Source organism: Poecilia formosa, unplaced genomic scaffold, assembly GCF_000485575.1.
Source record: "Poecilia formosa unplaced genomic scaffold, Poecilia_formosa-5.1.2 Scaffold449, whole genome shotgun sequence".
Taxonomy (NCBI): Eukaryota; Metazoa; Chordata; class Actinopteri; order Cyprinodontiformes; family Poeciliidae; genus Poecilia; species Poecilia formosa.
The window spans coordinates 93,643-106,408 of NW_006800388.1; the positions used below are offsets into that span (position 1 = coordinate 93,643).

Sequence of the window (12,766 nt, forward strand, 5' to 3'; positions counted from 1 at the left end):
TGGGACCAGTATGAGATCAGTATGAGATCAATATGAGACCAGTATGGGACCAGTATGAGATCAATATGAGACCAGTATGGGACCAGTATGAGATCAATATGAGACAAGTATGGGACCAGTATGAGATCAATATGAGATCAATATGAGACCAGTATGGGACCAGTATGGGGCCAGTATGGGGCGCTGAGTCAAGAGTCTCGCTGATCTTCCTATAATCGAGTTCAAATAAAAAAACTTCTTTCAGGCTTTTATTGATTCCTTGTTTCTAGAATATAACATAAAGAATTAAAAAGCAGTAAATTTGTTCCGTCAGCTTCTCTGTAAATCATGAACTAATTCCTCCTGTTAGTCGATTTATTATATCTATAGGATCCATCAGGACCCGAAATGGCTTCAGTAAAACCAAACAGGATCCAGTTTGAAGCGTTTGGGAAATAAAAGTTGTGTCAAATAAAAATAACTTAACTCAGCAGCTGAGATGAAACTATTTATTGTCTTTCTATCTAGATTTAACTTACACTGAGTGAATATTTGAAGTTTAAACATGTTTACAGGATTTAATGTCTGAGTTGAAACTGAAATGTTTCAACATGCCGTTGTTGAGTTTTATCGAATTAAAGGTTTATTTTAAAAGGAACCAAAGGTTCTGCAGAACCTGACATATTTTTAGTTTGACCAATCGGCAGAATAATCGATAGAAGAATCGATAACTGAGTGATGGTTCGCTGCGGCGCCACGTCATCATTAGACATGTTTTGTGTGGAAAGAATCAGATCTGAGCGTTTAGTATTTCACTTATTTCCTCTTCAGGAACTTTTCTAGAACAAGATGTGAAACCTGAACTGAAACGTTTGAAAACATACAATTAAGCGAAGGTGAGTAATCTCACAGTAAGCGCCACGCCAGGTTACAGCGCCCCCTGCAGCCGAGCAGCTGACGCCTCTTTTTATCGCCATTCGCAGCAGGACAGTTCGTGGAGCCGCCTGTCAGCCATGTCAGCTCCAGGCCTCCTCCTGGCAGCACCTGTGACAGCGGAGATGATTTCAAATGCAAAGTCTGACAAGGGATAAGCATCAGCTGCCTCCCGTCATCCTACAGTTTTATTGAAATACAAGAAGAGAGTGATGGTTGCTCGTTAACAATGAAACGAGACATTAGCCAAAGCCGTGTTCGTTTGTCTGACTGTAAATCTGGGGCTTGACCTCGTCACGCGCCGCGTCACGCGTGTAGCCGCCGCTAATGGATGTTCCTGAATCCAAGTGTGTCAAACGCCAATCGCTCGCAGAGCTGCTGGCTGTTTCTCACGTCAAAACCGCTGAAATACGAGCCACTTTCCTTCAGCCTTAATGCATTTAAATGGAGCTGTGAGTCCAGCAGGACCGGCCCAATTTCAGAACCAGCCGTTCAGGCGCAAACTCATCTGCTGCTCCGGTGGAAGGAGCGTATACAGCAACTGGAATTGAAAATCCATCAGGCCCACATGCATGTGTACACACACATGCAATCTCCAAACTATTATACACACACACACACACACACACACACACACACACACACACACACACACACATGATGAAGGGTCATCACACATTCCTACTGTTGTGATAATTGTCCTGTGATGCTGTCAGATGTAAAAAGCTAATGTTACGTCCACCAGGCTCGTTTGATGGGGAAACACTAAAGGAGACCACACAAGGATTTAATGACTTAATGACAAAAGAATTTATTAAATTATATTAAAGAAATAAACCTGAAAAAAGAGGAATGCCTGAAATGAGAAACCAAAATAGATTAATGCAGAACCTATAGTTGACCAGAAATAAGCAAATGCAAAACAAACCTAACAAATCTCAAACCTGTTTACAAACCAAACAGGTTTGGTTACAAACCAAACCAAACAGGGTTCTGAGGAGGAAGAGGAAAAAACCCTCCTGACTGCTGCATTCATGGAGGTTTTAAAGCTGCAGAGCAACAATCAGGGCAACATGCCGCCTGCAGAGACCCGTCTGCAGAACCCTACCAGGAAAAAAGGGCAGAGAGCCACTGGAGCCGTAACAAAGAGAGGAAAGTAGATTTACTGAATGAGAGACACAAACATCTGAAAGTTAAAGTTTTAACACTTGAATCAAATTAAAGTTCATTTGATCAGCTTTGGAATAAAACGTGTCTGACTGTTTGACCTGAAGAGCATTTATCAGCTCATTAAGCGTTTCTGGTCAGGAAGTCACAATCAGGAAATCTCTGTCACCAATAATAATCAGAGTGATTTAAAATGGCCGCCACGCTGACCCAGTCTGACACTTTAATATGACCAATGTCAATAAGATTCAATTTTAGCGGTTTTAACACTACAAGCTATTATTGTGACTTAGCCTAGCTTAGCCTAGCCTAGCCTAGCTTAGCCTAGCCTAGACTAGCAGCCGATGATGAATAAACTCTGAGTCTCTGCAGGACATCTGACTCACAGTTAGCTCAGTTAAAATCATCAGCTAAATTTACATAACTTTATCATTTATTTCTAAACATAAATCTGACCCGACAGTTTCAGCGTTGAGGAAACGTGTTAGCTGATGGTGGCCGCACTGCGCTAACTCAGGAGTCTCAGTGTGCTGCGATACGCTCCAGGCCGCTTCTTCGTTCACTCACAATCAGTCTGCCAGACTTCAGACTGACCCAGACTGACCCAGACTGACCAGGCCAAACAGTGAAATGGTGTCAACAAGCCGCCCCCTCACCAGAGCCGGCGCCGCGCCCTCATCCACTCCCACCACCAGGTGCCAAAGCCATGAACTCCTCTCACATCAGCAATCGCTTATTTCATGTCTTACACGCGTCACGCTGCCGCCGCTGCAGCATTTTCATAGAGCAGTTTGGTGAAGTAGGAAGCTGTTGCCTTTGGAGAGGAGTCTGTGATAATTCTGCTAAAATTATTTCAATATGGCTCCACTGGGTTCTGTGAGGATAAACCCTATAAAAAAGTAAAAACCGAACTTTCCTTTAAACACAAAGTGATCGACTCGTTTCTGCTGCTTTTTATACATTCAACACATTTTTAGAAGTAGAAATCAAAGTGTGATGTCAGAGCATTCATTTAAAATAGAACAGAAACAAAACTTCACACATTTCTGCCATTTATGTCAACCAAAAATAAAAATACATAAAATGGGACCCAAAGAGGAAATTTGAAACGTTCTTATTCTCATAGTCGTCAAAACATTAAAATGACTGAACAAAAATGTGATATGTTCTACTTTTTGTTTTTACAGAGGTTTTTTACACATTGTTCCAGAACCTGAACTGGACTCAATCACAGATCAGCTCACTTCACCCATAAAGGTTTCAGCAAACCAGGAAACTAAACCTTGGAGTTTGACTGAGTGAAGACATTCCAACATAAATATTTCAGCCAATCTGTTCCCACCTGATAACAAATGACAGACTGGGCCAAACTCCCCGGCGGCCGCGCCGCCGCGCAGCGTGACTGATGGCGGCTGCACACTGGAAACAGCTGCTTTCACTGGGAGAGCGCAAATATTTGAGAAGCTGTCCAAGTCCTGCCCACACCTGCCTTCCTGAGTGAGGCGTCCACAATGGACATAAAGAGGACAACGGCGAGACATCAAGAGTCCTGCTCAGCTTCCTGTCAGGAGGAGAAGTCAGCACAGCCAACCAGAGCTCCCAGTTTGGCTGGTGGCTCCGTTTAGCGACTGTTTGCTCCGCTGACCTTGCGTCTGTAAGCCAGCTCTAAGAATGTCATTTCTCTTGTAGCGTCGTGTTTGAAGGCAAAGGTTGGAGATGATTGAACTGAGTCACTTCACATATTTCAATTAAAATGTCTCCCTGAACACAGTAAAAACGTCCGTCCAACACAGGGAGGGAATTGCTTCATTTTTCTTCCTCAGGCAGCAGCAGACTCTGTCGTCCTGTACCAGGAGGAAAACTACATTTCTGAAGGGAAATGAAAAAGAAAAACAGGCTTGGTGCCGTTTGCTTGGTTTATTGAACTGTTTTCGACAAGAAGGAGTCTGGAAGGATGAAATTAGGACACGCATGAACATATATGCCAAACAAAGAGGCCCTGTTGGAGTTCATGGAACATCCTGATGTCCCTCTGGCTGTACAGAGCCGAATATCTGAACATTCAGAGCTACATCAGTGATTCTTCATCAGTGCAAACAGAGCGTCTGCATCAAAGGGAGGATTTTTATGGATCCATGCAGGAACATTTGGACATTGTGTGGTGAATTTGTGTTTCCCTCAACATGCAGCCGCCTGGCTCAGCTTGTCATCTATTTATGTGAGCTACAAGAACTCATTTTATTTTAAGCTGTGCACCTTCCTACGCCGCTGAAATGTGAGGCAGAAGCAAAATACGGGAAGGAGTTAAGAGTCAAACATGTTGTGGTTTCAGGGAGGCATACTTCAGCTTTCCTGTAATTAATGTTTGAGTTTGATCCCTCCAGATAGAGGAACGCGGAGCGAGCTCAGAGCAAACATGGAGCTTACTGGCTGCAGCAGGAGCTGCAGCAGCAGAGAAGGATCTGAACTGTAAAGCAGCAAACAGCTGTGCAGAAGGCGCATGCACCTGTCGGTTAGAGTCGACTCTGACCTGCAGACGCAGCGCTGCATGTACAACCACCAAAGGTAGGAAGCGATGCTGCAGCCGACATGTTGGTGCTGCAGCTGCTGCAGTCTGAGCTGAACACGTTCAGGACGCCAGCCAGAAATCATCACTGCTTCACACTTTATTCCAACTCTGGTCTGTTTGTTCACATCATGTTGAGCTTCAGGCCTTTAACAACAGATGTGGTTATAAAGTAGAAATAAGTTAATAATATTTAATAAGAGTTTTAAGAGATGAAACAATTATTCATGCTTTTACAAACTGAAGATGTTTAGTTTGGCTCATAACATATTTATAATGGATCTGCATGTTTTCAGGTTGGCTTTAGATTCTATTTAATATATTAAACTCTTTGCTTTGTTGTAATTCATTAACTTTCATAGAAGTTTTAATTATTTCAGTTCTAATATTAATGAGGCTTGTTTGAACGTCTGTAAGGATTTTATAAAAACTAAATCAAGTTTTTTCCTGCTTCACCTCGTTGGGTTTTTTGGTTTAGTATTTCTGTCTACAGATTTAATCATGTGTGAATCATTGATTATTGGTTATGAGAAGCCAACTGATTGGTTGGTTTAACTAAGCAAACTGAGAGCAGCTGGTTCACTTCTGCATAGTTAAAACTACTGATTCACTGATTCCTACATAAATAGAAACATTATTTAAAACATTTCAGCCTTCATGACTGATTCTCTTCTTCAGTGGTTTTTGTCTCCTGCAGCAGCGCGACCTCCAACACGCCCTCATCTCTCCTCCTTTTTCAGCTTTACTTACATTATTGTGAATTTCTTGAATGTGTCAGGAGAGTGTTCCTTAAATAAGGTCAATTTGTATTTCATTCACCCAGAGATGCTGCAGCCAAAACATCATGAAAACATTGTTAGAGCAAAAAGCTCAAAGAAACTTCAGGAAACGAACCGAGGAGAGAAAATCGACTAAAGGACAGAAAGTCCATCTGTCCGTCTCCACGACGCTCTGAGCAAATGTCTGACCAGCAGACACTCAGTGGTTATCGTTATGATGTTTTACATTTGATTAAATTCCATTTTACAAATGTGAGTCATGCCATAATTTATTCATTTGTGAATGTTTATAATAATTATAATGGCTCTTAATGTAGTGTTGTGTTTTCTACTGATCCAGAGCCACAGCTACAGCTTGTCGTGAAAACTGGCATAAAGGGGTGAGATCTCTCCAGGTACACGCAGAAAACGGAGCATAAGGAAATAATAGTAATCTTGCATATTGATTTAATGATGATTAAAAGATGGATGAAAATACAATGATATGTAATGGTTGGAATAATCTGTAATGTACGTTTGAAATGCGTATTCTGTATTCATGATCTGAATAACAGTGACAATTTGATTGTTGTATGATGATTATTGATGATTAGGGACAGTAACAGACAGTTATGGAACAGATAAATAATGGAAAATCATACTGAGAGTTATAAGTAGATACAATGATGTTTTATAATTGCAGAGTTATGTTGTATTAAAGAATGTGATAACTGAAGATTTGAGATCGTGAGAAGTAAAGGCAGGTTCTGTTCTTGGACTGTGTCGCAATTGGGCAGAGGCGCTGGGGAGGCTCACAAAAGGAAGTAAGTTACCAGATGGCCAGTGGAAAAAGGGAAGTCCCGAACAGAGTTGCTGCAATGACTCATGAGGGAGGAGGCAGTTTGGAAACATTACAACTTTCCACAGACTCAGGGGCACGTTTTGAAAGTCACGTAGACTTTTCCAATACACAACTATGGGCAGAAAAAGTATAAATACCAGCAGACAAGAAAGGGAACTGTTCTTTGTCCGCGGCGCTGAAGGAGAGCAACAAGAGGACGCAGATCGAAGACCAGCAGAGGACCGCACCCTGGAACCGAGGGGAAGCTGAGACTTCGCGCCGCTAAGAAGGGACAAGATCCGTCTGCCCCCAGCCCTGGTTCCTGATTCGACCAACCCCTCTGCCTCAACCCAACGATCTCTACCCGACTGCAGCAGACTTGGAGAAAAGACAAAGGTCGTGGATTGACGAAGGTTCTGTGCGTTTGAAGGACAACGGACAGCTCTGCTTTGCTTCTATTCTGAAGGGGACTTTGCCACATCAAGGACAAAAGTCTCTGACCAGGTAAATCTGAAGATTTGTGCTGCCAAGATCAATTGCCATCTGGGTGTGAGTTTAACTGCCCCAAGAGCCTCGCTTAATTAAACCAGTGACACAGGATAGGGATAGAAAGGTAAATAGGTTATGATTGATCTTAATTTGAATTTAATTACTTATTGCAAATCTGTAATTTCTGAAAGTTAATCTGCTTGTCATTTATCCCTGCTAAAGCTTGCCTAATAAATTTCATACTAAAAAATTCCAATGAAACTTGTGGACATTGAGATTAATTGAGTCGTTTGATCATTGTAGATTCCCATAATTATAGTAAAACTAGCATGCATGATTCTAGAGATGTGGTGGCTTCATACTTTCCTTTGGTGAGTGTTAAAATAATGACCCTGGGACTTTAGTCTAAGTCACTGAATCTAATCTAGCCGATAACAAGTGCACGTTATTTTAAGGGGAAAAGCTACCGTTAACAGGAGTGGTTGTTGAAGCTACGCAGCAGTGAGGGCTACTCTGCTGACTGTTACTCAACTGTAAAGGGTCATAACTTCTGGAATTGAAGGTAGTTAGAGCTAGACGAGTTTTCTCCGCCGCCAGTTTAAACAGAATATCTCACATAAACCTATTTCTAGGGTAAGACCCGGGTTTCGGGGATTTTCCGGACCTGTTAGATAGAGAACTGGTCAGTAGTCAGTCGAGCCATTGGTGAGATTAGGGCGGGGCTGGCTATTGTGTAATAACGAACAAGCTTCAACAAAGACAGTGACTTTTCTTCCCATAACCAAAATGTCCTAGTTAAAGCTACGAAAACGATCGACATGACACTGATATGAGGGCAGAGCGTTTGGCGGGGCAGAACGCTCCAGAGGGTTTAGATGATCAGGAGAAACTTTTCCAGCAGCGAGATGAAGGAGTGAACTTATAACGTCACATTTATTAGAAAAACCTGAGATGTTCTGTGACGTTGAATCATAAGAAGTTATAAAGTCATTTGGAACCAAAAGTGGAAAATGATCCTTTTTTAAACACATCTAAAACTTTTCCACATCAGAGAACATCCACGTTTTTCTTGCAAATATGAAATTAATCTGTAGATTTCTGAGGTTTTTGGTTGGAATCCTCCATGGCAACATCAACAATGTCCCACCATTAAACACGAGTGATTCATCCTGCATCACTGCACCGCCCCTTCACAATAAAAGCATCAAACTGTTGAATCATTTCTGCTAGTAATAAGTGTCTCCATCCAGCCTGCAGCCCTCAGGTGAGCCTCTCTGTCAGGGAAGCGGTGCAGCTGCGGACCGCTGACCGACCCGTTCCTCTAAACTTTCCTCAGAGAGTTGGCCTCCGCTTCCTTAAACAGGGGAAATTGAATTAGGACGTTTCAGCAGCTGGCAAGTGTGAAATTGAGTTGAGAGTCGCGAGGTTAGGAGCATGAGGAGCGGGACTCAGCGGCTCAGATCGCAGCGAGGATGGAGGATCAGGCTCTGCTCGCCAGCAGAATCCCAAACCAGCACCAGAGCGGCTGCGGGTCGCCGTGCGGGCGGCTGCACATGCATGCGTGCACAGGAGCGCTGAAGTGTGCAAGCATGTTTGTCTTTGGGCAGTGGGATTATATCACCACAGGGACAATAAAGTCAGTGGAGTGATATGCAAGCTATCTGGACAGAATTTCCCAGCTGAAGCTTTAATCTGCTTCCTGCTGCAGCACAAACACAAAGTCTGAGGAAAACACAAACATGCAGAGAAATGATAACATGCTGTGTTTTCCACCACAAACAAGCAGCGCATTCATCTGTCAGTCCTTTTCCTCAGTTCAGCCTGTCTGTTTCACTCAGAGCAAACTACAAATACAGAACCCTGCAGGGAGGAGGAAGAAAAACCTGCAGCTCACCAACAATCCCAACAAAACCAAACCCAGTGGATTACATGTTGATCATTAGGCCCACAAACTGATCTGCCACAGAAAACCTTTCTCCTACTCCGTGGAAACAAACAGGAAATATTTAGTATCACTCAGAAAGATTTTTATGACGACTTCTGTCCCGATTTTCAGACAAACTTAAGGAAAATCAAGATCCTCTAAAGACAATCTGAGGATGGTTCAGAGAGCTCTGGGCCAATCAGAACATCAGAGCTCTGGGCCAATCAGAACATCAGAGCTCTGGGCCAATCAGAACATCAGAGCTCTGGGCCAATCAGANGAGCTCTGGGCCAATCAGAACATCAGAGCTCTGGGCCAATCAGAACATCAGAGCTCTGGGCCAATCAGAACATCAGAGCTCTGGGCCAATCAGAAGAACGTTGGACGATAAAAACTAAACTCAAAGCGTTGGATCATCCTGGTCATTTGATGTTTCCTGAGGTCCAATCAGAACGCAGCCTGTTGAACGTTAGCCAATCAGAGAGCGAGGTGACGGAAACATGGAGGGAAAACGAAAACACAGAAGATAAAAAACAGTTTAGGGTTTGTTTTGTTTTTCTGTTAAATATCCTCAAACTGTCTCCGTTGCTTCTTCCTCGTCGGCCATCTTCATTTACTCTAAACTCGTGTTTGGTCTCCAGAGTTTTGTGATTTTTTTCTGTCTGAAATCTGTCGATGTGCGGAGTTGTGACCAAACCTGTTATAGCTCAGATTATTCGTCGTTTTCCGTGTCGAGTCTCCGGTTTTAAAAACCAGCCAACAGTTTGTGGACCGGTTCTAACAGCAACGTTTTCTCATCACTCATCCTTCCTCATCCACATGCTCTCCGTTCTCCTCTTCAACCTTTTTCTTGCTTTTCAAACTTTTCCGTTTCATTCCAGCAGACGCTCAGGTCGAGCCCGTCTGAGCCGATCTCTACTTCCATCTCTGCAGTTTTTTCCTCATCAATCACGTTTCCCTCCTTGCTCAACCTTCCCACCTTAACTCCATCAGCCAGGTTTCCTCACAAACAGAAAGCAAAGACACTAACGGGACTTTTCCTGTGATCTGATCAAAATCATTCAGCTCCTCTGAGACACTGTGTGCTGAACTGGGCTGATAAATCTGCCGGGGTTTTTCAGTTAAAATCAGTTTTTCTGGAGCTTTTTCAGGAATATTTTGGGTCAGTTTCTTATTTAGCAAAGTCCAGCTCACAGACGGTTCGCTCAACTGGAACCAGTAGAAGCCGTGATGGCTACTGGTGGGAACAACTGGGAAAAGCTCCAGTAACACTTCTGAACCTGGTAACAGTCAGTAACGTCACATCAAGTCAGGATGAGGCAGTAAGAAATACTGCCACCTACAGGCGGGAGTTAGCAGCACGCAAACCTCCAATTTGCTATAAACTAAATTATGGGTTAGCACACAAAAAATCAGATTTATTGACTTTGCATGAATTTCCATGACAGCAGAATCACGAAAAACTGGAGGAAGAAGGACTGATGAGCTGCGGTTAATATTCCATCTTCATAATTTCTGGTTTAAAGCAGAACTGAACATTAAACTGAGTGGAGGAACAAAAAGTTACTGAAGAGATCCGAAAACAACGATCAGGTCTGAATACTTCAGATCTCATGAAGGCTCAGAGGAGAGAGGCTCATCTTTTAGATTCATGACTGATTCAGTTTAAGCAGCAACACCAAGTTAACTGGAAGGAAGATGGTAAATGTTCACATGGCCTCCGCCATTTTCTGTAGACAGAATAAAAGGAAACCAATCAGTAAACAATCATCATTTTATAATTATTAACTACTTTTGGTTTCATATAAAATATGTTGAAGTTTGTGGCTGAAACGAGACATGAACCCGATCCGGTTCCAGCTGGAGGCAGGTCCAGTGAGCAGAACGGCCCAGATGGACAGCTTCCTCTGACCCAATGGGGATCAGACCAGAGGAGAACCTGAGTGTTTTATCCTCAGGTCTGAAGCCGTCTGGCTGAAATCCTTTAGTCTGAACAGCAGCTGCTCTTCCTCTTGTTTCCTTTCTGTTATTAAAATCTTTCATCATCACCGTGCTTCACCGTTTTCATTTATTTCTGGACTTGGTTACAGTAAGCCGGGTGATATCGGTAAAAGGCGGCGTGACGTGCCTACAGTAATGAGTTATGTATCTTAAATATTCTCTTTCATGTATTTACTTTCATTTTGCTCTTCTTTGCTTTTTTAATCTCAGCTTCTCTCATGTGACGTTCTGACACTTTCCATCTTTCTGCCTCTCAGACTCCTCCAGCTGAATCCAGCAGAAGCTTCAGATTCAAACATTAACATTCTCTTAGCCCGTCTCTCCTTCATGCCAGCGTGTTTAATCATCTCATTGCTCTGCAGCTCTTCCCTCTCCTGCTCTCAGCCGCCGTTTCAGCTTCACACGACCTTTTCAGAGTCGAAGGCAGAAAAATAAACTCCAGAGAGACGAAGACAAACGATGTGACTGAAACTCTCTGGTTCTGATCCATTAACATGCAGCTCTGCCGCCTGTCTGAGGGTCATCTTTATGTCTGTGTGATCTCCACATGTTGGAAGTGACGTTCATTGGGACATACACACACACGCACACACACACACCTGGAGCATCAGCATTTGTTTAGAAATAAATGAAATGGAAAATGTGTTTTAGGTCGTTGTTGAAATAAAATTAAAACCTTTATGGAGAATAAAAATACTCTAGAGGACAAAATATGAGAAAGCAAAGCCTCCTGGACTGCTTTCGACCAAATATTGATGCAAAAAGTGAAATTCTGGTTGCATGTTAATTTGTCAAAAATAATTATTTCTTTAGTTTTATAAAATTTGTGCAGCTGTTTTATTGCAGATGTATTTCTAGATACCTGGTTTCATATCGGTAAAGAAAAAGTACTTTAGTTATTCTTCTGCAAACCTACTGAAATGCTAAACATGAACCTTATTAGACATTTAACTTAAGACGTTTGCTTTTTAAAACAGATATAAAATAATTAGAAAACAAAAAATGACTTCTTTAAAATGAAATTAAACTGGGAAAAAAACTAAATTATGAGATCTTTGGTTTCTGCAGCTCAGTGAATGGAGGATTTTGTCTTGTTGAAATTTCAACTCACTTTATCTGTTTTAGTAAAAGGCGTCAGGCTGATCATTTAATTTCATAAAATGCTTTTTGAGTCTGGAGAAAATATGTCAAAAACACATTTAATGACATTTTTAGCCAGTTGATGAAAACTCTCTGCCATATTGTTCCTGAAGGACAAACCAGATTACTGAAACACTTAGACGTGTTTTCACAGAACTACCTGAATAAAAAACATTTTCTTAAAATGTTCTGTCGTGTTTTGTTGGAAACATGCTGAAGTGTTTTGCTGCAGAGTTTTTGAGTGTGATGCTCATGAGGAACGTTCTGCGGTTTTCAGATTTTCATCATGTTTTAACCGTCTGTCCAATCAGGTGAACTGACAGTTTAAAAATCACAGAAGAAGAAATGACATTTTGGGAAAGCGTTGCTTCTCCACTGGATCAGAAGCTTTAAACCAAAACGCAGCAGGTTGTTGTCTCCCATGGTGCTGCTGTGAAGCAAAGCGCTTTGTTTTCCCAGCAGCACCGGCGGCGGTTATCAGACAGAACCTCTTGTTGTGATAAAACCAGGAGCAAAGAGAACAACATGGAGACCTGATCTGGACCTCGCACCTTTACTCTCACCTTCACAGGAAGCAGTAAGAAATCAGCTCTGAAATCCCGTAAAACCAGCAGAAACGTTTCCAAACCAAACTGTGACTCTGAAAGCAACAATCACACTAATCACATCATCAAGAGCCAAAATGATAAAAGATGTTCAAATTATTTTTCTGCTGAACGAACCAGGAATCACTGAAACGCCTTGAACTAAACAAACTAGTTAGTTGGTTTTAGTTGTAAATCAGCCTGGGATGCTGCTGTGGAAGGATGGGGATGGGTTTACTGGTTTTAATGGTCCTTTGGTAACCACGGCAACAGCAGAGTCTGCATCCTCCGTCCAAGTCTGTGGACACTGAAGCTCCATTTGTTTCTGAACAACTTTCAATGAAGATGGACTCGCAGCTCGGCTACCGGGTTGGTTCTGCTGGT

The 12,766-nt window shown here is 42.3% G+C and overlaps 1 protein-coding gene across 2 annotated transcripts in view; it reads right to left on the bottom strand.

Annotated features, from left to right (window-relative positions):
* The window catches only part of LOC103155813 (cadherin-13-like), a 118,757-nt gene that overhangs the window by 89,230 nt on the left and 16,761 nt on the right, over positions 1–12,766 (bottom strand). Inside the window, exon 2 of one of the 2 annotated variants that reach the window (XM_016663853.1) lies at positions 6,600–6,602. The exons of the other annotated variant lie outside the window; for it this stretch is intronic. Within the exon in view, the coding sequence (XP_016519339.1) occupies positions 6,600–6,602 (3 nt within the window). The remainder of the gene's footprint in view (positions 1–6,599; positions 6,603–12,766) is intronic. 2 annotated transcript variants of the gene reach the window in all.